Source organism: Capra hircus, chromosome 7 (genome assembly GCF_001704415.2).
Source record: "Capra hircus breed San Clemente chromosome 7, ASM170441v1, whole genome shotgun sequence".
Taxonomy (NCBI): Eukaryota; Metazoa; Chordata; class Mammalia; order Artiodactyla; family Bovidae; genus Capra; species Capra hircus.
Genome location: NC_030814.1, coordinates 67,800,491 through 67,825,409, shown reverse-complemented (window position 1 = coordinate 67,825,409; position 24,919 = coordinate 67,800,491). Strand labels below are relative to the sequence as shown.

The 24,919-nt window shown below is 42.5% G+C and overlaps 1 protein-coding gene, 2 non-coding genes and 1 pseudogene across 3 annotated transcripts; 2 read left to right on the top strand and 2 right to left on the bottom strand.

Moving 5' to 3' along the window:
• Window positions 6,014–6,119, top strand: TRNAL-CAA. The gene is made up of 2 exons: window positions 6,014–6,051; window positions 6,074–6,119. It is a non-coding gene; the product is annotated as a tRNA-Leu (tRNA).
• Window positions 6,402–6,473, top strand: TRNAE-CUC. Its single transcript has one exon. It is a non-coding gene; the product is annotated as a tRNA-Glu (tRNA).
• Window positions 13,243–14,091, bottom strand: LOC102180846 (annotated as a pseudogene).
• Window positions 20,561–22,114, bottom strand: LOC102191329 (L-amino-acid oxidase-like; the record flags this gene model as incomplete). Its single annotated transcript, XM_005683272.2, has 2 exons — window positions 20,561–20,577; window positions 21,679–22,114. Coding segments are annotated over 2 exons (453 nt in total), but the record flags the coding sequence as incomplete, so codon positions are not given.

Genomic DNA, 24,919 nt, shown 5'->3' with positions numbered 1-24,919 from the left:
GTCTGCCTCTTTGCAATCTGACTACAGTCTGTGGAATTCTCCAGGCCAGAATGCTAGAGTAGATAGCCTTTCTTTTTTCCAGGGGATCTTCCCAACCCAGGGGTTGAACCCAGGTCTCCCACACTGCAGGTGGATTCTTTACCAGCTGAGCTACCAGAGAAGCCTGAAAATATTGGATTGGGTAGCCTATCCCTTCTCCAGCAGATCTTCCCAACCCAGGAATCAAATCAGGGCCTCCTGCATCACAGACAGATTCTTTACCATCTGAGTTACCAGGGAAGCCTATATTAAGCTTTATGGAAATGCAAATCAAAACCATAGGAAGAACCACTTCACACCCGAGTGGCCATACTTTTTTAAAAAGGCAAGGGGGAAATAGGAGAAATTGGAACCCTCATATGTGGCCATTGGGAATGTAAATTGTTCAACAACTGTGGAAAATAGATTCCAATGACCCAAACAGAATTACCAATGACTCAGCAATTCTATTCCTAGTTATTTAGCCGAAGAGTTGAAAATAAGTACTTAAGCACACGTACACCCACGTTTATGGGAACACATTCACAATGGCAAACATTGCTCAAATGTCTGTCAATGGACAAACTGTGATATATCCATACAATGAACTATTATTCAGCCATAAAAAGGGATGAAGTACTGATATATGCTTCAATGTGGGTGCATACTTCCTTCATGCGTGTGCTCAGTAAAAGAAGCCCTACATAAAAGCTCATATAGAATATGATCATATATAAATACCATTTATATGAGATAGTCAGAAGAGGTAAATTCACAGAGATATAAAGCAGATTGGTGATTGCCAGGGGCTAGATGAAGGGAGGAATAGGGAATGCTGAGGACTGAACTGTGCAATCCCAGACTTACATGTTGAACCCCTACTCCCCAGTGTGATGATATTTTAAGATGGGGCCTTTGGGAGCTAATGAGATTTAGATAAGACCATAACAGTGGGCCTTCAGAAGCATAAGAACATAAATTTTTATTATTCCACCCAGTCTTCAGTGTTTTATTACAACTGACTAAAGCCCAAGCTGACTGAAACAGAGTAACTGCTTAACAGGTACAAGGTGTCCTTTTGGAACTTAAACAGAGAGAGTGGTTGTACAACATTGTGAATGTAGTAAATGCTACTTTGAATAGTTAATTTTATGTTATTTCTATTTCTTTTCAGTTTTTTTAAAAAAACCAAACCCACAGGAAGTAGACCTCACCACATGGCCAGAGAGGTCCAAAGAAACGCTGAGGAGAGAAACAACACTGGATCATTGCCATCAGTACAACACACCATGTGATGTCTGTTTTCAAATAAATCGAAACCTTGATTCTGTGGTCTCCTGCAGCTAGCATTCCATACTGCTGACCCCCCTTTAAGGCAGAACACCTCCCAAAGGGCATCAGTATGTCCTGTCACCATCTCCAGTCTCTCCTCCAACTTCACCAGAACCCTGACCCACTGGGTTCTCAGCTTACTCCCCCTGGCAGCATTGGACTTCCGATCACTGTTTTTCTCCTCTACCTTCTTTCTCCACGTGGCTTCTGCAAACCACACTCTTCCCTTTTCCTTTCTCACTGGCCATTCTTTCTCAGCCTTCTATGCAGCTTCCTCTTCTTTCTCAACTTACTGGAATGTCCCAGGGCTCAGTCTTGGGCCTCACTTTCCAAGTGAGCTCATTCTATTTTATGGCTTTTTTTTTTCTTTTGCCCTTTGCATATGCAGTATCTTGGTTCCCTGTCCGGAGATCCAACCCATGTTCCCCGAAGTGGGAGCACATAGTCCTAACCGCTGGACTGCCAGGGAATTTCCTGTTTTATGGCAGGGATACAGATAAGTACAGTTTATTAGCTAATGAGTTTCCACTTTTATATCTCCCACAGTACTTCAGATGCTTGTATCTATCTGCTACTTGACACCTCTAATAGGCATCTTAAACTTGAAGATCGAAAATCATACTCTCTCTCCACAATCTGCCTCCTCCCTGGCTTTCCTATTGGCCAATTAATGGCAACCCACTCCAGCATTCTTGCCTGGAGAATCACACGGACAGATGAGCCTGGTGGGCTGCCGTCTATGGGGTCGCACAGAGTCTGGACATGACTGAAGCGACTTACCAGCAGCAGCAGCAAACACCTCTTAATACATGCCACTTCTTTCCTTCTCATGCATCAACAAATCTTATTGACTCCACCTTCAAAATAGATCCAGAATTTGACTGTCTATCACCATCTGGCCTGCTGCCCCATGGTCTGTCCAAGGGAGCTTGCAGTAGCCTCTCGACTGTTCTCCCTGCTTCATTCTTGTGCTCTCCCATCTACTCTCCATGCAGGCCATATCTTACCAACCTCAGCTCTCCTCTTCACTCAGTGTCAATACACAGGCTGGACCCAGTCCCTGCCACGCTGTCTGTTTTGTATTCTTTGCTGGACTTTGCATCTGCTCTTCTCTCTCCCCACAGATATTCTATCTGGTCATTCACTGACAGTCTACTCAAAAGCCACATCCTGAAAGATCTTCCGAACCACCTGCCTCTCCCCCTGCCCTTCTTTCTCTATTTTTCTTCACAGTACTAATTACTCCCCCACATATAATTATTTTGTTTACTTTCCATCTTTCTTTGCTGGAATGTGAGCTTCTGAAGCACAGATAAATATTTTGTTTTCTTCTCTGCTACATCCACGGTCCTTACCCCCCAGGCTCTCAGGACTTTCTGGGCGAGCTAGAAGGAAAGAAGGCTGATTAAGCACGTTGAGGAAAATTCAGCTAGCTCACTGGGGCACATGAGAGACTGTGAGGTAAGATCAGACTGGCCAGAAGTTCCTAAAGGCCAAGTAGACCACCAGAGAAATTAGAATATTATTGTCAGGGTTGTGGAAAACGTCCCTCCCCTTCTCCCAGTGCTTATGTCCTCCCTTCAGTGAAGGCTCCAATGTGAAAGAAAAGATTATCTAAAACTTGGAAATAGAAAAGAGATTATTAGTGACAAAAATTTCCCACTTTGACCAGAATTTAGTCAGGCTCTCCTCGGAGCCCTCTTTGCAACTAAACCTTGATCTTGGGCTTCCATGCTCTGCCTTGTATGGTCTAATTTTAATAAGAATCCTTCTAGGGTACTAGTGAGAATCCCCTTACCTTTAATATCTGATTATCCCCCACAGCTAAACAAATTCCTCATCCCCCTCCCCATCTTCCAGGTAATATATGATGACCCTGGCCTGCCTTTAGCAGAAATATTATTAAGTCAGTTTAGCAAGAATCTCTCTACTCTTGATGTCTCCTCATAGCCATTTTCCATCCACCAATCCCACTCTGCTCCTTAGCTATAAATCTCCACTTTTCCTTGCTGTATTTGGAATTGAGCCAAGTTCTATTATATAAGGTCTCTTTTCTCCTACTACAATAGTTCTTGGATAAAATGTATTCTTACAGCTTTCACTGCTATTCGGCTTTGTTTCTCTTGGACACAAGGTATCCTTACAGTGGAGTGCTTGGCATTGTCTAGCACTAATTTTAGGGATTATCTGAGTCCATGTGCACCTTTGACTGGCTTCTATTGACTATTTTAGAGTTCTGTATGGGTAGAAATTAACCTGTAGAAAATCGACAGTGATGCAAAGGGTTTCTGTATAGGAGCAAAGCCAAAGATTCTTATGTATCACAATACAAATAAAATTTGTGAAAAGAGGCACCTGATTTATTTCTGGTAGAAAAAAACAACCCCAGGGTAGAAAGCACACCTTAAATATCATACCCTTGATAAATTAACCTATCTCACATCTGTTAGCAATCTCTTTTCAAATTCCCTTGTCTGACTATTAAAAAAAAAAATCTCTTCAAAATCTCCTTTGAATTGGTTATAACATCATACCCTCATTAATGAGTTGAGTAAAATCTTGATACGTGCATCACATATATTTGCATGGGAATCATGAGTTTTACTTTTTGAAAATTATTTTTAGAAAAAGGCAGTGAGATCTTACTTGACAATCACAGTCTAAAAATAGACCTCCACCATGTCATTGCTCTGCTCTCCTTTTGTTCTCACAGCCTGTATGTTCCTTTGGGCTGACTATCCCCTTCACTAGCAGTCAGTTTGCCAGGGTAGGGACCTCCCTCTTGTTCACGGCTGTATGAATTTCCAACAAAGGACCATCTAGTCAAAGCTATGGTTTTTCCAGTAGTCATGTATGGATGTGAAGGTTGGAATATAAGGAAAGCTAAGCGCAGAATTCATGCTTTTGAACTGTGATGTTGGAGAAGACTCTTGAGAGCCCCTTGACTGCAAGGAGATCAAATCTAAAGGAAATCAATCCTGAATATTCATTGGAAGGACTGATGCTGAAGCTGAAGCTCCAATACTTTTCGACCTGATGCAAAGAACTGACTGATTAGAAAAACCCAGATGCTGGGAAATATTGAAGGCAGGAGAAGGGGACGACAGAGGACGAGATGATTGGATGGCATTACCAACTCAATGTACACGAGTTCGAGCAAGCTGCAGGAGATAGTGAAGGACAGGGAAGGAAGCCTGGCCGTGCTGCAATCCACAGGGCCACAAATAGTGGGACAGGACTAATCGACTGAACAACAAAAACGTATCGATTAGGACTCAGTGAATAAATTAATGAATGAGTGATTGAATGGTATGTACTCTGGAGCACAAGAAGTGGGACTTTCCAGCTGATGCTAAAGCACACTTGCTATCTTTGCACTCTTGTTAAATCTGCCCCCACCCCTGAAATCTTTTCCAACTAGGTCCGGCTTTGGAATTTCATGTTTGTCTCTATAACGTTCAGTTTTAGCAAAAATCCTGCTAAGTATGTTTAACCAGAATGCCCCATCCTTGATTTTTATCACTCAATATATAATGGGGTTCCTGGTCCTCTATCGGGCGATATCTAATACCCTGGTCTACCTTCAGCAAGAACCCAGTTAGATATCCTTTCGGACAGAATCCTTCCCGCCCCGTGCCCTTAGTAATTTTTCATCCACTGAATGCACCCTACCGCTCTCTGGCTATAAATTTCCAGTCTCGCTTGTTGTCCTCAGAATTAAATCCAATTTCACCTCTCCCACTGCAAGACCCTGGTGCAGTAGTAACCATACATATCTTGATTCCCACCCCCCACACCACCCATTTAATAAAGTCTTCCTTACAGTGCTTTAAGGGGTGTCATAAATGAGCAATGTTTTTCTGTAACACTGATAGCCCCCCATTATCTCTAGCCAGGACTGGGTGACTTGGTAGAGGAGGAGGTGTGGATCTTAAAAGGATGGGTATGCCAAAGACAATAAGGCAGAAAGCCCGAATAATTTTGAAACAACAACAGCAATCACTGTTGCTTTTTCTGTGGCAAGCTATTTCCATATGCTTTCCTTGTATTCACTCAACTAGCCAGTTTTCCCCAGCTAGAGCCAGGCATGTGCGGCGGGAGCCCGGGATCTGGCAGTGGCGGTCGCCCCGTGGGCAGAAACCTGGCACTTTCTTTCTGCTTTTGCTACTATAGTTTCCTTCCTTTGCTGGGTCGGAAGGTCACTAAACCCTTTGGTTTCTTAGCGGGATTGTCCTTGCTTCTTTTTTTTTTTTTTTGTTATTTTTTTTTATTTTTTATTTATTTTTTTTTTTAATTTTAAAATCTTAAATTCTTACATGCGTTCCCAAACATGAACCCCCCTCCCACCTCCCTCCCCACAACATCTCTCTGGGTCATCCCCATGCACCTGCCCCAAGCAAGCTGCACCCTACGTCAGACATGGACTGGCGTGTCCTTGCTTCTTGACTCGATTTTCCTGCCAACCGGAGGGGCTAGGCAGTCGGCAGGAACTGCAAACCCGGCATTCTCCAAAAGCTCCTCCGCAGCCAGCCGCAGGCGCCCAGCGCAAGGTTCTCCTCCGCCCTGACCTGGTGGATCCGCCGACAGCCTGCCCAGTAAAGCAGAGCAACGCATCAGGCTGTCGCAGAAAGCAGGCCGTTCAGGAATGCTTCCCTCCCAGCGTGTCAGGATGGCCGAGTGGTCTAAGGCGCCAGACTCAAGGTGTCTACCTTCCCCAAGGGCATTCTGGTCTCCGAATGGAGGCGTGGGTTCGAATCCCACTTCTGACAGGCGCGTTTTTGCAACCTTTCGCGAACGTATCCAAGAACATTTCCCCTTACGGCCGGTGGTTTTGTTTTGTTTTGTTTCTGAGACGGCGGCCATATTCAGACTTTACGTTGCTTCGGTTCACCATTATCTGTTTTCTTCGGCTTTGCAGCGGCCGAGAGACCGGTCAGGTGGAAGAGGGAGGCTGTTTAAATACCGGAGGTTCAAACAACCGCATTCAGCAACCCAGTTTACGTCACATTTTTTAGTTTGTCTAGCTTACTGTAGAGGGCTCTCTTATGTGTTCCCTGGTGGTCTAGTGGTTAGGATTCGGCGCTCTCACCGCCGCGGCCCGGGTTCGATTCCCGGTCAGGGAAAACGACTTTTTTTTCTTTCAACTTGACACCAAAAATACAATATTGGCTACCTTTCTGTTTAGGAGAACGTAATTACCAGAGGTGAGGATTATTCTGGTTAACGAGTGCCAGCTGTCTGTGAATCACTGTCCTATACCTACGATACCTTAATTAAGAAAGGAAGAACGGGGCAGACAGCACTAAATGATCCCAAAAGAAAACTCTGGTGCTGCCACAAGTGCCGAGTCTTCCAATGCCCAGGGTTAAAAAAAAAAATCTCCCCGAATACTCAAAATGATTAAAATGACCGATGTCACCTAGAAGGGGCTCACTGCTCACGATGACTCAGGCAAGTTTCACTATAAAAAGGAGTCAGGAAATTCTTCCCACCCCCACACGTACCTTTTATTTTGAAAGTAAGCTGAAATAAGTAAAATAATGACACAACGCACACCGGTGTTCTTTCTACCTGCATACGACATAGGTTAATATTTTGCCACATTTTCTCTTTCTCTCTAGACGTAATCAGAGCTTGCTCAGTCTCCCACCCGTTTGAAAGTTACATACATTATTACACTACTCCATGTCACACCTGAGAAAAATCAACATTAACTTGTCATCAGATGCCAGTCCACATTTGAATTTCCCCTAATTGTTCCCAAAACATCTTTTATAGCTGTTTTTTACATTTTTTTATTCTAGAAATTTCCACTGTTCATTTTTCTGTTGTGACTCCTGTGGAAAATAATCTATTTTAATAATAAAAACTCTTAGCCACATTTAAGTTCTATCTTCTTAGTATTTGTATAATATTTTGACCCTCTATGCTTAATTTGTTGTTTTTGAAAGTATTAATGTCTCCCTGGGTGTCTTTTCTAGACCTCCAGGCCAGGCTGTTAGGATATAGCCTACCTCCATATTAATTACAGCTTGGCTCACCAAACTACCTTGAACAAATAATTTTGCCTCTGCTTTTCTCTTTCTTAGCTGTTGGCTTTTTCTTTCTTTCTTTCCTTCTTTCTTTCTTTTTTGGTAATTCAGCCTTGTGTGAAGTATAGCATAGCAAATGATGACTGATGGTCAGGTTGAGCTGAGTGCAAGTCCTGACTGGACTTTTCAGAAGGCAAGCTGTCTATTCTCTCTAAGCTTTAGTTTTCTCATCTGTAAAGCTAGCCAATCAAAGGACAAATAAGAAAGAGAATGAAATTTCATCTAACCTTTAAGTTTCATTTTGAAATTTTCCCTCATCTTTAAAAGAAATTGGAAGGAACCTAAGTATATATATTTATGTTATATATGTGTGTGTGTGTATGTGTGTAAAGAATTAAAAAAAGCTGGGAAGACATATACTAAATGTAACTGATTTTCTATAAGTGGTAGGATTATGAATTTAAATTTTCTTTGTCCTAATGTCAGACATTTGCTGATTTTTCTACCAGGAGTATATACAATTTATTAGTAGAGGAATAATACAATTTATTTGAAAAATTGCTCACATGTTACACAAAAATCAATTTTAAATGAGTCATAGATTTAAATGTAACACTTAAAACTATAAAACTTTATAAGAAAACATAAGAGAAAACCTTTAAGACCTAGTGCTTAGTGAAAAGTTCTTAAAAATGACATGTAGGAAAATATTAAATTGGACCTCATCAAAATTAAAAACTTATTCTGCAAAAGGCCTTGTTAAGACAATGTAGAGACAAGCTACAAACAGAAAAAAAATATTTGCAATCCACATCTCTGACAAAGGGCTCGTATCTAGGATGTAAAGAGAACTCTCAAAACTCAATGATGAAAAAGGAAACAATCCAATTAGAAAATGAGTCAATGGCATGACAAGACATTGTTGTTGAAGACAAGACATTCAGTGTTGTTGAAGTGCAAATTAAAATCATGGTGATATATCACCACAAGCTTTTCAGAATAGCTAAAATAAAAGGCAGTGATAACAGCAAATGCTAGTGAGGATGACGAGAAACGAGATCACGTGTTCATGGCTAGCCGGAATGTAAATGCTACAGCCATTTAAGAAAGAGTCTAGTAATTTTTTTTTTTTTTTACAGAACCAAACATGCAGTTACTATATGACCCAACAATTACATTCTTAGGCATTTATCCCAGAGCAATGAAAACTGATATTTACACAAAAACCTGTACACAAATGTTCAAAGCAGTCTTATTTATAACAGCCAAAAAAAACAGGAAGCAACTGAAATGCCCTTCAACAGGTGAATGGTTAAACAGATGGTAGTACCACGAAGCCATAGGTTGCTACTCAGCACTAAAAATAAATGAGCTACTGATGCAGGATATAACTTGGATATACCTCAGGGAGTTACGTTGAGTGAAAACGTCATTATCAAAAGGTCACATACTTCATGATTTCATTCGCATAAAAATTATAGTGAATGAAAATTATAGTGATAGAAAACAGATCACTGATTGATAGGACTTGGAGATGTTGGGAGGTAGGGAGTGGGGCAGAAGTGACTAAAGAGGCATAGCAAGAGGGAAATCTTTATGTTGGTGAAATAGTTCTGTATCTTGTTGTGGTTGTAGTTAGAAGAATATGCACATGTGAAATAATAAAATACCTAGGAATAAACCTACCTAAGGTGACTCAATGGACCTGGGTTTGGGTGGACTCCAGGAGTTGGTGATGGACAGGGAGGCCTGGTGTGCTGCAGTTCATGGGGTCGCAAAGAGCTGGGCATGACTGAGCAACTGAACTGAACTGAACTGAAGGAGACAAAAGAGATGTATACAGAAAACTATAAGACACTGATGAAAAAAAAATAAAAGACAACATTAACAGATGGAAGATATATCATGCTCTTGGATCGGAAGAACCAATATCGTGAATATGACAATATTACAAAGCAATCTACAGATTTAAGGCAATCCTCATCAAATTGTCAGTGCCATTTTTTCACAGAACTAGAACAAAAAAGGTCACAATTCGTATGGTAACATAAAAGACCCCAGAATAGCCAAAGCAATCTTAAGAAAGAAGAATGAAGCTGGAGGAATCAACCTTCCTTATTTCAGACTGTACTATAAAATTACCACAAGGGCTTCCCTTGTGGCTCAGCTGGTTAAAAATCCACCTGCAATGCGGGAGACCTGGGTTCACATTCCAGTATCTAGCCTGGAGAATTCCATGGACTACAGTCCATGGGGTCGCAAAGAGTCAGACAGGACTGAGCGACTTTCATTTTCACAAAACTACAGTCATCAAGACAGTATGCTGCTGCTGCTGCTGCTGCTTCTAAGTCGCTTCGGTCGTGTCCAACTCTGTGCGACCCCATAGACGGCAGCCCACCAGGCTTCCTCGTCCCTGGGATTCTCCAGGGAAGAACACTGGAATGGGTTGCCATTTCCTTCTCCAATGCATGAAAGTGAAAAGTGAAAGTGAAGTCATTCAGTCGTGTCCGACTCTTCGCGACCCCATGGACTGAAGCCTACCAGGCTCCTCCGTGGGATTTTCCAGGCAAGAGTACTAGAGTGGGTTGCCATTGCCTTCTCCCAAGACAGTGTATGGTACTAACAAAAAAACAGAAATATAAACCAATGGAACAAGACAGAAAGCCCAGAGATAAACCTACACACCTATGAGCACCTTATCTTTGGCAAAGGAGGCAAGAATATAAAATGGAGAAAAGACAACCTCTTCAAGAAGGGGTGCTAGGAAAACTGGACAGCTACATGAAAAAGAATGAAATGAGAATACTCCCTAACACCACACAAAGATAAACTCAAAATTGATTAAAGACCTAAATGGCTTCCCAGGTGGCTCAGTGAGTAAAGAATCTGCCTGCAGTTCAGAGGACGCAGGAGGTGTGGGTTTGATCCCTGGGTTGGGAAGATTCCCTGGAGAAGGGCATGGCAACTCACTCCAGTATTCTTGCCTGGAGAATCTCACAAACAGAGGAGCTTGGTGGGGTGCAGTCCATAAAGTCACAGAGAGTTAGATACGACTGAAGCAACTGAGCACACAAGGATACTATACCACTCTTAGAGGAAAGCATAGGCAGAACTCATTTTAACATAAGTCACAGCAAGATCCTCTATGACCCACCTTCTAGAGTAATGAGAATAAACGGTAGGTAACTAAACTCAAAAGCTTTTAGATAGCCAAGGAAACCATAAACAAGATGAAAAGAACCCTCAGAATGGGAGGAAATAATTGTGAATGAGCAACTGACAAAGGATTAATCTCCAAAATATATAAGCAGTTCATGCAGCTCAACATGAGAAAAACAAACAACCCAAACAAAAAATGGGCAGAAGGCCTTAATAGACATTTGTCCAAAGAAGACATCCATAAACACATGCAAAAATGACCAACATAGCTAATTATTAGAGGAATGCAAATCAAAACTGCAATGAAGTACTGCCTCCCACTGATCAGAATGGCTATCATCAAAAAATTTACAAATAGATAATCTTATGGGAATTCCCTTGTATGTTATTTATTGTGTTTCCCTTGTTGCTTTTAACATTTTATCTTCGTCTTTAATTTTTGTCAGTTTGATAACTGGGTGTCTCAATGTGTGTGTGGGTTTATCCTGCCTGGGACTCTGCACTTCCTGGACTTCGTTGACTATTTCTTTTCCCATGGTAGGGAAATCTTCAGCTATTTTCAAATATTTTCTCAAGACCTTTCTCTCTTCTCCTTCTGGAACCTTTGTAATGTGAATATTGGAGCCTTTAATGTTGTCCTAGAGTACAATTTTTTTTTCATTCTTTTTTTCTATATTTTGTTTTGCAGCAGTGATTTCCACCATACTACCTTCTAGGTTACTTGTCTATTCTCCTGCCTCAGTTATTGTGCTATTGAATCCTTCTAGTGTATTGTTCATCTCTGTTTATTCTTTACTTCTTCTAGGTCTTTGATAAACATTTATGGCACCTTCTCCATTTTTCCCCCCAAGATCCTGGGTCATCTGCCCTATTATTTTGAATTCTTTTTCTGAAAGATTGCCTATCTCCACTTCATTTAGTTACTTTTCTGGGATTTTATGCTGTTCTTTCATCTGGGAGATAGTCCTCTGCACTTTCATTTCTATTAACTTTCTGTGGTTGTGGTTTTCATTCTGGAGGCTGCGGGACTGGAGTTCTTCTTGCCTCTTCTGTCTGCTCTCTGGTGGATGAGGCTGATGAGAGGGACTGCTGTTGTTTAGTTGCTCAGTTGAGTCTGACTCTGTGACTACATGGACTGCAGCAGGCCAGGCTTCCCTGTCCTGCACCATCTCCCATACTGCTACTGCTACTGCTAAGTCACTTCAGTCGTGTCCAACTCTGTGCGACCCCATACACGGCAGCCTACCAGGCTCCCTCGTCCTTGGGATTCTCCAGGCAAGAACACTGGAGTGGGTTGCCATTTCCTTCTCCAATGCATGAAAGTGAAAAGTGAAAGTGAAGTCGCCCAGTCATGTCCAACCCTCAGCGACCCCATGGACTTCAGCCCACCAGGCTCCTCTGTCCATGGGATTTTCCAGGCAAGAGTACTGGAGTGGAGTGCCATTGCCTTCTCCGACCATCTCCCATAGTTTGCTCAAACTCATGTCCATTGAGTCGGTGATGCCATCCAACCATCTCATCTTCTGTCACGCCCTTCTCCTCCTGCCTTCAATCTTTTCCAGTGACAGGGTCTTTTCTAATGAGTTGGCTCTTTGTATCAGGTGGCCAAAGTATTGGAGCTTCAGCTTCAGCATCAGTTCTGGTGCTGGGAAAAACTGAAACTTGTTCTGGTAGGCAGAGTCCTGCTCAGTAAAACTTTAATCCGATTATCTACTGATAGGTGGAGCTGCACTCTTCCTCTCTGTTAGTTGTTTAGCCTGAGGTTACGCAGCCCTGGCATCCACAGGAAACCTTCCATAAGACTGTTGTGGTCGAATCGCTAAGTCGTGTCAGCTAAATATTGGAGGAATAGAAAATACTTCAGTATCAATATTTCCAACAAATATTCAGGGTTGATTTCCTTTAGGATTGACTGGTTTGATCTTCTTGCAGTCCAAGGGACTCTGAAGAGTCTTCTCCAGCACCAGAGTTATGGTACAACTCTCACATTTGTACATTACTACTAGAGAAACCATAGCTCTGATTATATGGACCTTTGTCGGTAAAGTGATATCTCTGCTGTTTCATATGCTGTCTAGTTCTTCCAAGGAGCAAGTATCTTTTAATTTCTTGGCTGCAGTCACCATCCACAGTGATTTTGAACCCTAAGAAAATAAAGTCTGTCACTGTTTGCATTTTTTCCCCATTATCATGAAGTGATGGGACCGGAAGCCATGACATTAGTTTTTTGAATGCTGAGTTTTAAGCCAGCTTTTTCACTCTCTTTTTTCACCTTCATCAAGAGGCTCTTTAGTTCCTCTTCACTTTCTGCCATTAGGGTGGTATCATCTGCATTTCTGAGGTTGTTGATATTCTCCCAGCAATCTTTTTTTTAAATCAAAATACTGAGTTTATTTCACATGTAGATTTTTGTCTCCCCACCATTTCATCTGTCTGACCACCACTACTACTAATCCTATCATAACATTCCATACATACTTAAAACCAAGCAAAGGGTGGAATTCCATCTTTAAAAACTAAACAGGCATTTTGGACAACACATTCTTGGCAATGGAACTTGGACAACATTTATCAGACATGATAGGAAAAGTTCTCATTCTGCGTTATAAAAAGGACAGCCAGATATCAACTGTTACAGAAATGAAATAAGATGGAAAAATTTTAACAAACTGTTTAAACTATTTTCTTAAAGAGACTTCTTCTACTGCCAGAGATCTTGACTAGCCTCCTGGTCAGTCATCTGGAAACAATTCTTCGCATAACTGATAAACTTGGCTTCGACTTTGGGAAGGGAACCACCTCTTTCTATATTTCCTTGCATTTTTGCTCTAATGTCTTCTGCAGAGCTGGGTCCATGCAGTGTTTTAGGTGCTTTTTCCTGTTTTTTTGAAGGATTCTTGACCTTTTGATCTTGGTGTTGACAGTTTTGAGTCTTTTCCATTCTGGTTCAACTTTTGTGCATTTTTGGCTCGAGTATCTCATACAGATTTCTTTACTGGAGCTTTTTCTTCATCTTCCTCATCAAAATTGTCATCATCATCATCTTCTTCATCTTCATCAGCAGCAAGCTTTACTTTTTTCTGGGGAATCTTGCTACCACAGAACACTTTCCAGATATACTTAGGCGTTTCACATCCTCCTTCTCTTCATCTTCTGACTGTGCATCTTCCTCCACAGCTACTAAGTCCTGGTCAGTCCTGGTCAGCACCAGCTGTCCACTGATATGCACAGTCCCTGAACCACACTTCAACTGTAAGACCACAGGCGGTATAATTTCAAAGCCCCCAAGGGAAACTTGGCTATATAGACGTTTTCAAAGTCGCCAGTGTTGCTTTAATTGGACTGCCTTCATAATTCATTGCCTCTGCTTCAACAATGCATAATTCATCCTTTGCTCCAGCCCCTAAACTGACCATTCTTAAAGATAACTGGTGCTCATTTTCATCATTATCCACCTTGAAGTGATGATCTCTGTCAGCCTTTAGTTCACAATTGAAAAGATAGTCTGGGGCCTCAGGGTGCTCATGTCCATCTCCACTGAATCCTCCATGGGTTGGCGACACTCATTTAAGTGGGAGAGAAGCTGGATGGAATTAAATGACTACTGTTCGAACAAGCAGTCATGCAGGATAGAATCACACCAGGTCCCAGCCATCTTGATTTCAACTTGTGATTCATCCTGCCTGGCATTTTCCATGATGTGATCTGCATATAAGTTAAATAAGCATGGTGACAATATACAGCCTTGACATACTCCTTTCCCAATTTTGAATGAGTCCATTGTTCCATATCCAATTCTAACTGTTGCTCCTTGACCTGCATACAGATTTCTCAGGAACCAGGTAAAGCAGTCTGGTATTTCCATCTCTTTAAGTATTTTCCACAGTTTGTTGTGATCTACACAGTCAAAAGCTTTAGCGTAGTCAATGAAGAAGAAATAGATGTTTTTCTGGAACTCTTGCTTTTTCTATGATTCAATGGATATTGGAAATTTGATCTCTGTTTCCTCTGCCCTTTCTAAATCCAGATTGAACATCTAGAAGTTCATGGTTCATGTACTGTTGAAGCCTAGCTTGAAGGATTTTGAGCATTACCTTGCTAGCATGTGAGATGAGCCCAACTGTATGGTAGTTTGAACATTCTTTGACATTGCCCTTCTTTGGGATTGGATGAAAATTGACTTTTTCCAGTCCTGTGGGCACTGCCGAGTTTCCCAAATTTGCCGGCATATTGAGTGCAGCACTTTCACAGCATCATCTTTTAAGATTTGAAATAGCTCAGCTTGAATTCCATTACCTCCACTAGTTTTGCTCATAGTAATGCTTCCTAAGGCCCACTTGACTTCACATTCTAGGATATCTGGCTATATGTGAGTGACCACACCATCGTGGTTAGCTGAGTCATTAGGACCTTTTTTGTATGGTACCTTTGTGTATTCTCGCCATCTCTTCTTAATCTCTTCTGCTTCTGGTAGGTCCTTATCATTTCTGTCCTTTATTGTGCCCATTTTTGCATGAATATTCCCTCATATTTCTAATTTTCTTGAAGAGATCTCTGCTGCTGCTAAGTCACTTCAGTCTTGTCTGACTCTTAGTGACCCCATGGACTGCAGCCTACCAGGCTCCTCCATCCATAGGATTTTCCAGGCAAGAGTACTAGAGTGGGGTGCCATTGATCTCTAGTCTTTCCCATTCTATTGTTTTCCTCTATTTCTTTGCATTGTTCACTTAAGAAGGCTTTCTTATCTCTCCTTGCTATTCTCTGGAACTCTGAATTTTGTTGTGTATATCTTTCCCTTTCTCCTTTGCTTTTCACTATTCTTTTCTCAGTTATTTGTAAGTCTTCTTCAGAAAACCATTTTGCTTTCTTGCATTTCTTTTCCTTTGAGATGGTTTTGGTCACCACCTCCTGTACAGTGTTATGAACCTCTGCTCATAGTTCTTCAGACACTCTATTAGATCTAATCTCTTGTATCTATTTGTCACTTCCACTGTATAATCATTAAGGGATTTGATTTAGATCATGCCTGAATGGCCTAGTGATTTTCCCTACTTTCTTCAATATAAGTCTGAATTTTGCAGTAAGGAGCTCATTATCTGAGTCACAGCTCCAGGTCTTGTTTTTACTGACTTTATAGAATTCCTCCGTCTTCAGCTGCAAGTAATATAATCAATCAATCTGATTTCGGTATTGGCCATCTGGTGATGTCCATGTGTAGCGTTGTCTCTTGTGTTGTTGGAAGAGGGTGTTTGTTTTGACCAGTGTGTTCTCTTGACAAAAAGTCTCTTTAGCCTTTGTCCTCCTTCACTTTGTACCCTAAGGCCAACCTTGCCTGTTGCTCCAGGCATCTCTCGACTTCCTACTTTTGCATTCCTATCCCCTATTTAACCCCCCAAGTTGTAAATAATTATTTTATGCATGCTTAGTCACTTCAGTCATGTCTGACTCTTTGTGACCTGAATCTCTGACCTAACTTTTTGTGACCCTATGGACCATAGCCTGCCAGGCTCCTCTGTCCTTGGGATTTCTGAGGCAATAATTCTGGAGTGGGTTGCCATTTCCTTCTCCAGGGTAATCTTCCTAACAGAGGGATCAAATCTGCATCTCTTAAGTCACCTGCATTGGCAGACAGGTTCTTTACCTCTAGCACCACCTGGAAAGCCCTGTTAAGTTAATCATATTTCCATTATGGCTTGCAATTATAATTATCTTTTATTTTTTGACTACTATTAATTGTGATAGCTGATAAACATCTCTTACTGTTGTGATTATGTATCTTTGTTTTAATACCATTGTATCATGACTGGTCAACAGAAAATAATAGAATTCTGTATTGCTGAAACTTGGAGAAGGAAATGGCAACCCACTCCAGTGTTCTTGCCTGGAGAATCCCAGGGACAGTGGAGCCTGGTGGGCTGCCGTCTATGGGGTCACACAGAGTCGGACACGACTGAAGTGACTTAGCAGCAGCGGCATATCGCTGAAACTACCATTTAATAGAAAAATTTGTAATCAGTTTTTAAAATCCAGATGCAGATTAGAATTACCTTGGATATTTTTGAAAAAAACAAATGCCCTGGTATTTTTTTTTTCCTCCAGACCTCCAGATGTGATTCTAATGAGCAGCCATGTTTAAAAGCAACTGAACTGTATGATTATCTTTTACTTTTATCCAGTCTCTTTTTGGTTTCCCAGGTGGTACTAGTGGTTAAGAACCTGCTTCCCTAATGCAGAACACATAAGAGATGTGGGTTTGATCCCTGGGTCAGGAAGATGCCCTGAACAAGGAAATGGAAACCCACAGAGTCAAAAACAGTTGGACACAACTGAGGCAATTTAGCACACACAGTATAGGTTTTGTTCAAATTTCACAAAATATTTTGCTAGTGTCCATGATTTGTTTTATCATATTCAAGATTCCACACTGTATTTGGTTGACATGAGCAGCTTTAGCTGCACGCAACAAATTCTGATAAATTCTCTTTTCATTTTTATTTTTACAAATATTTTCTAATGTTTCTTATTATGCTTTCTTAGATACACCCATCATTTAAAAGTGGACATTGAACTTCCAAATACATGGAGTTTTTAAATTAGTTTTGATATTAATTTTTCATTTTGACATTAGCTTTTCACTTAAATGCTTTCTTCTCTTCAATCTCCTCTTGTTATTTCAGTTTTTTAATCTTCTTGAGGCTTTTGATGGCTAAGTAAAAGATTTCTCTTGGTAACTGTCAGATTACAGTTGAAAAATAAGTGGGTTATTTTCAAATATCTTTTGATATTATATTCTAACATAGTTCTACAGTGATAGAACAGATTCTGTATGATTTTAATACCTTTAGACCATGACATTTTTTCATCTTGTTTTATGTCCCTGGATATGTTCCAGTGTCTCCTGGTTATAGCCTATGGGAACTTGAATAAAATTCATACCCTGCTGTTGTGTGAAAATTGTATAAATCTTAATTATACTGAATTGGTTAATAGTGCTTTTCAGGTCCACTATGTCCTTCTACTATTTTCTGTCTGTTCATTCTATTAATTTTTGAGAGTTTGATATTGAAACTCCAACTAAAAACCTTAATTTATCTACTTAAAAATAATGTTAATATATAACAGAGCTATATGTAACTTTGTTCTGTATTTTTCAAGTCTCTTGTAAATGTGTTATCATACTCTCATAATTTAAAAAATTAAAATTTAAAAAACCTACAAAGAATAAATGCTGGAGAGGCTGTGGAGAGAAGGGAACCCTCTTGTACTGTTAGTGGGATATAAAGTAATAGCCATTATGGAGAAGAGTATGGATATTTCTTTAAAAATTAGAAATAAAACTACCAGATGACCCAGCCATCCCACTACTGGGCATATAACCTGAGAAAAACATAATTGAAAAATACACATGTACTCCAATATTCATTGTAGCACTATTTACAATAGCTAGGGCTTCCCTGGTGGCTCAGAGGTTAATGCGTCTGCCTCCAATGCGGGAGACCTGGGTTCGATCCCTGGGTCAGGAAGATCCCCTGGAAAAGGAAATCGCAATCCACTCCAGTATTCTTGCCTGGAGAATCCCGTGGACGGAGAAGTCTAGTAGGTTACAGTTCACGGGGTTGCAAAGAGTCGGACACGACTGAGCGACTTCACCCTCACCTTCAGCACATAGGTATGGACTCTAGAAAAAATGGTACTGATGAAACTATTTGCAGGACAGGAGTAGAGACTCCAATGTACAGAACAGATTTGTAGACACAGGGAGAGCAGGAGCGGGTGGGACAAATTGAGAGTAGAATTGAAATAAATACATTACCATGTGTGAAATAGATAGCTAATGGGAAGTTGTTGTACAGTGCAGGGATTTCAGCCTGGTGCTCTGTGACAACCTAAAAGGGTGGGATGAGGTTGGAGACAGGATGGAGGTTCAAGGGGGATGGGACATGTGTATACCTATGGCTGATTCATGTTGATGTATGTCAGAAACCAATATAACATTTTAAAGCAATTATCCTCCAATTAAAAAGCAAATAAAAAAGAAAATGCCCATGCGATAAAACTACAAACACGCATTGTATTAATGTCATGTTCTGATACTGGTATTATATACAATTATGTTAAATGCAACCATTGGTGAACATTGGATGAAAGGTACGCAAGGACCTGTCTGTACTGTCTTTGCAACTTCCTACGAATCTATAATTACTTAAAAACATTACTTGCTCTCTGCCTAATGGGTGACATCAGCCCTCAGTCAGGAGGAAGCCCACTTCTGGCATTATGCCTTACAAACACCATCATCTGTCAGTTATCACACTTATTTAAACATGTAGTCCCTGCTATGGACTGAACATTTTTGTTGCCCCCAAAATTCTTATGTTGAAACCTAATCCCAATATAGTGGTATTCAGAGGGGACACTTTGGGAGGTGATTTGATCATAAGGGTTGAGCCCTTGCGAATGTCATTAGTTCCCTTATCAGAGATACTCCAGAGAGCTCCCTTGCCCCTACCACTCTGTAAGAAATTGGGCCCTTAGCAGGTGGGCCCAAATCTCCTGAATCTGCTGGCAACTTAATCTTGGACTTTCTAGACTCACAAATTGTAAGAAATAAATTTCTTCTGTTTATAAGTCACCCAGTCTGTGGTATTTTCGCTATAGCAGCCTTTTGGAATAAGATAATGCCTAAACTTGCCATTCCCTCCTCCAGGGGATCTTTCCAATCTAGAGATCAAACCCAGGTCTCCTGCACTGCAGGCAGATTCTTTACCATCTGAACCACAGGGAAGCCCCTTTAAACTCATCTCCAAATTCACTGAGGGAAGGATTTGAGTCTAATTCACCAGATTTCAGAGCTACTATCAGAGAGGTTGTTTAATCCCTGTGAACTTCGTGTGTGCAGTGAGATAAGAGTGGGGACTCAGTGAGACTGGGGGTGCGAGCACCTGTGGGAGCTGGACTGAACATGAGGAAGGAAATAGAAACTACAGTATGTCAGGAAGTGGCTGGAGGTATGGGTTAGTCAATGTTGGGAGAGGCAGTCACCAATGAGGCCTGAGTGTCTCTGCACATTCCTGTTGGATATGCTTAAAATACAAGGCCCTGACTGCTCTTTGCTTGGGCAGTTTCTCAGAGTCGTTTTAGTGAGCAATGCTGAGGGATGAGATAATGTCTCCACCCCTCCTCCTACCATCTCCCCCTTTCCCCAAGTAAAGAGCAGGTTAGCTTACTGCAATTGGTAACTTTTCTGAGTTCAATGTTCCTCAGCTTCAAGGCAGCCCACTACATACGTGCATGGTGTCTACCTGGGTCCCTCTGTGTTGCCCTCGTTGGGATTTGAGGGCTTGGGGTTCTTGCGCTACTTGCTGTGCATGAGGAATAAAATCCTTTGTCTCTGACCCATGAGTCTCGTGTCTTCTGCCCGCATCCATGAAACTGTGGCAAGCTAACTTCCTAGCCCACAAGGAGGATAAGATCCTAGACCGTCCCAGCTAGAGGAGGGTTCTTGGGCACCTTGTTATTTTTTTTTCCAAGCCTCAGACTCTGAAGAGAATGACACTCTCTCAGCTGGTTTTTGAAGGCTGGTTTTTTTTTTGTTTGTTTTTTGTTTTTTTCTGTGATGAACTGTCCTTTCACCTCATAGTCAACTGGCTCCTTCCTATGGTCCTGTGGGTGATTATTTATACCCCCAAGAAGTCCTTTAGAGACCTAATTCAGGCCAGATCACTGCCAAATGATGGGCCTCGTTAAACTCATGCATCTATCTGCCTGAAAGCTCTTATCAGTATTGACTCCATCTATGCTGGCTCAGATGGTAAAAGCGTCTGCCTGCAATGCAGGAGACCCAGGTTTGATCCCTGGGTTGGGAAGATCCACTGGAGGAGAAAATGGCAACCCACTCCAGTATACTTGCCCGGAAAATCCCATGGACTGGAGGAGCCTGGTAGGCTACAGGCTCTTGATATCGCCAAGAGTCGGACGCAACTGAGTGACTTCACTTTCACTTTCCTTCATCTGCCTCCTCACCCGCCCAGGGCTGCTGGACACAGAAGATTCAGGGGGATAGGAAAAGGATGGAGGGCAGACTATGCAGCTTTGATGCCATGCATCCTGAGAGCTTCTGTCACTCAGACATTCAGCATATTTATTGCTGAAGGTCAACACTGGGAATCATTGTTTTAGGAATACAACAAAAGAATAAGACTGAGCCACTCAGTGGAAAAGTAGCAAGATTTGGAATTAGTTGACTTAGGTTTTGAACCCTCTGGACCAGCATTTGTGACCTCAGGTAAGTTATTTAACCTCTTGGAGATTCAATTTTCCTCATCTATGACACGGAGTACTATTAGAACATGTGCATTGGGGGTTGCTTTAATAATATGCAAAAGCATTGAGCATGTTGCTGGTGACAAAGTCGTCTCCATCCAAGTTTTCAGCTTCCCTTAAAATTAACAGTCATGGGAGAGGGAGGAGTAGACATGGGAGGGTAGGTAGGAGTAGACGCAGATCAAAGGAGTGATAGAAGAGCCAGGACCCCAGATGAGGCCCTTGGAAATCAAAGGCCTAACTCTCAGCAGTCACTTCTATACTTACTCAGATGCCAGTCAGAATGCAGATAAAATACTTAGTGATAGCCTTAAACTTAATGAATGCTTTACTGTTTTAATCACTACTATATCATATGTTGCTGTTGTTGAGACATTGCCAATAAATCCAAGATCATGGGTGGCCAACTATTATAGGGATTCTGTTCCTTGGCCTTATATGGCACCTCTTGGTTGACACCTTTGGAAAATGTGGAGATAAAATGAAAGAGTGGATTTTGATACTATTCTTGGGTGGCCATCAGGACCAGAATTACTCTAATTTCTGATGTCAAGAAGTTGGCTATAGCTCCATTTTTTAAAATTAAAGTATAGCTGATCTACAATATTGTTTCAGGCGTAGCTGTAGCTCCATTTTGGGGTGGGGTTCTTTTGGATCTCTGGGGCCCTTTGTCAAAACCAGGCCCATAGCCTCTTGTATGTTCTGTGCTGTCTTGAGCCCTGATTTGATGGATGTGTCAGTTCAGCCATCTGGCAGGTTTGTGTGCTCACCAGCAAAGTGGACCCATCCAAGTTCCTGGGCATAGTCCACATACTGGTAGGGAGGGCAAAACCACCCATGGAGTAGGAGTCCTGGCTCCAGTGCTTGATCATGGAATAGGGGCACAGGGCCCGCAGCTCCTCCTTGGAGAGGTCATGGACTGTGGCCAGGCCATCCAAGACAACATCGGCTGCCTGGGCAAAGAAAGAGGAGTTGTCGTCCATGGTAAAGGAGGCGAGGATGACTCCTGTGCCACTGGGGAAGGTATGACTGGGGTAGTGGATAAAGCAGGAAGGCCAATCAGTGCTGGACTCATCCCCAGAGATGCCTTCATGCTCCCAGAAACTCTGCATGCAGGCCAGGAACTCTTTGGTGACACTGCTGTAGTGGAAGGATTGCAGTGCATTCTCCTTGCCATGGGATAGAGGTGGCTGGAAACGGAGGAGCTGGGCAGCCGTGGCTGTGGTGGCCACAATCATGTAATCAGCAGTCAGTCAGGCGTTTGGTAGGTGATGTGCACGTGATCTCCATATGACTCCACCTCCTCTGGTGGTGAGTGGAGCTGGACTGTTCCGGGCAAAAGAGCAGCATGGGAGAGCTGGTCAAAGCCCCCAGTGATTTCATCAAATCTGAGAGTAAGCAGGCAAGGGAGAGACAGGGAGGAGGAATGATGATGGACAAGACTAGGCAGAGGATGGGCCATTTGGACTGCACAGAGGCTAAGCCCTCTAATGGACCTGCTCTGATGTCCTCTCCTGAATATCTGTAGCACTTTTTTTTTTTCTTGGTAGTAATCAGGTCACAGAACTCTGAGGGAGAGTGAGTCTCAGTTTCTTTTATTTTTTCAGCTTCAGACTATCCTGACAGACACCAGGGGTTTGATGGTTGGAGTCTGGAGTTAGTACCCATGATTTGTCTTCCTTGGCTGAAAGACAGTGAGACACCTTGTAAGGACCCTCCTGTCCGTAACCAGAAAGCAGGTGAGGCTTAGAGCAAAGCAGATCTGTACCTTCCTGATGTGACTGCCTCTTAGCCAGAGGTTCTCAAAGTGGGGCTCTTAAAAAAAAGACAAAAAGCAGCAGCAGCCCTTGGAACATGTCAGAAAGGCATGTTTTCAGGGCCTAGCCCAGATGTGCTGAATCAGAGACTCAGGGTAGGGCTCAACCTTTTGTGTTTAACAAGGCCCCTAGTGATTCTGAGTTCACTGGAGTTTGGAAACCCCTCCTTTTCCACTTCCCCATTTCTTTTGGGATTTTCCACCCAATTTATCTAAGCTTTCTACCAGTCCCAAAATGTCCTGGTTAGTAATTGGCTCACCCACGCCCATTTCCCCATTTCATCAGCCTGTTTCCCATCGGGAGTCCTGGAAGAAGAAGATGAATTTACGCAAGATCTCTAAGAAGGCGTGGTAATAGCCACCATATATATTCATCAGGTCCTCCACCATCTGCAGGGCCCCATGGCTCAGGTTCCCCACTGTGATCAGGTATTGCTGCAACCAGCCGCCTACATCCAGGAAGAGAAGGCAGGGGAATCAGATTGTCTGGAAGCCAACATGAGAACCCTTGCTTTGCATCCAGGGACAAGGAGAAACAGAATTGGACAGACTGGTGTGGCCAGGCCATTCAGCCAGGCCACTGTGGGCTGCTGTATGTCTGCCTGGCATACCGGGCTCTGACAGCCTCAAAATGTTCTTCTTGGCCCTCAGTTCAGTTCAGTTCAGTCGCTCAGTCGTGTCCGACTCTTTGCGACCCCATGAATCGCAGCACTCCAGGCCTCCCTGTCCATCACCAACTCCCGGAGTTCACTCAAACTCACGTCCATCGAGTCAGTGATGCCATCCAGCCATCTCAACCTTGGTCGTCCCCATCTCCTCCTGCCTCCAATCCCTCCCAGCATCAGAGTCTTTTCCAATAAGTCAACTCTTCGCATGAGGTGGCCAAAGTACTGGAGTTTCAGCTTTAGTATCAGTCCTTCCAAAGAAATCCCAGGGTTGATCTCCTTCAGAATGGACTGGTTGGATCTCCTTGCAGTCCAAGGGACTCTCAAGAGTCTTCTCCAACACCACAGTTCAAAAGCATCAATTCTTCGGCACTCAGCCTTCTTCACAGTCCAAATATCACATCCATACATGACCACAGGAAAAACCATAGCCTTGACTAGACGGACCTTAGTTGGCAAAGTAATGTCTCTGCTTTTGAATATGCTATCTAGGTTGGTCATAACTTTTCTTCCAAGGAATAAGCGTCTTTTAATTTCATGGCTGCAGAATTTATATGCAGACTGCATCATGAGAAACGCTGGACTGGATGAAACACAATCTGGAATAAAGATTGCCGGGAGAAATATCAATAACCTCAGATATGCAGATGACAACACCCTTATGGCAGAAAGTGAAGAGGAGCTAAAAAGCCTCTAGATGAAAGTGAAAGAGGAGAGTGAAAAAGTTGGCTTAAAGCTCAACATTCAGAAAACGAAGATCATGGCATCCAGTCCCATCACTTCATGGGAAATAGATGGGGAAACAGTGGAAACAGTGTCAGACTTTATTTTGGGGGGCTCCAAAAACTCTTGGCCCTAATAATAGGGAAACAGCTAACTCTCTATGCTACTTCTCATGTATACACACTCTACACAGCCCTTCATTGTATGAGCCTCATATAATCCTAAGAAGTAGCTTAGGAGGCCTGCCAGCTGTCCTTGTTCCAGGGGCTCTGTTTTTGCTCCCCATAGCAAAGCTATGGCCTCTATCCAAACGCTGAACTGCAGGCCTCCATGGCACTACACTCATGGCAGCAGGGCCATAAGGGAACAGAGCCACCATTCTTGTGGTTTGTCCATCACACCAGGTTCGTCCTCTATTTTGACCAAGATCTCTCTCACTTTGTCTGAGATCTCTGGTCTCAAGACCCAGGAGGTGGCGTGAAGAGCACAGTGGCGGGGTGCTCTGGTCTTATCTTCCCTGGAGGCCATGTTCATCTTTCCCAAGTCTCTAGGAAGCATTTTCCATCACCCTACATTCTCCATGGAGCAGGACCCCCTTTTAGGATGACCCCTTATGAGGTTCAGTTCAGTTCAGTTCAGTTCAGTTCATTTCAATTGCTCAGTCATGTCTGACTCCTTGCGACCCCATGAATCGCAGCACGCCAGGCCTCCCTGTCCATCACCAACTCCCAGAGTTTACTCAAACTCATGTCCATTGAGTCAGTGATGCCATCCAGCCATCTCATCCTCTGTCATCCCCTTCTCCTCCTGCCCCCAATCCCTCCCAGCATCAGAGTCTTTTCCAATGAGTC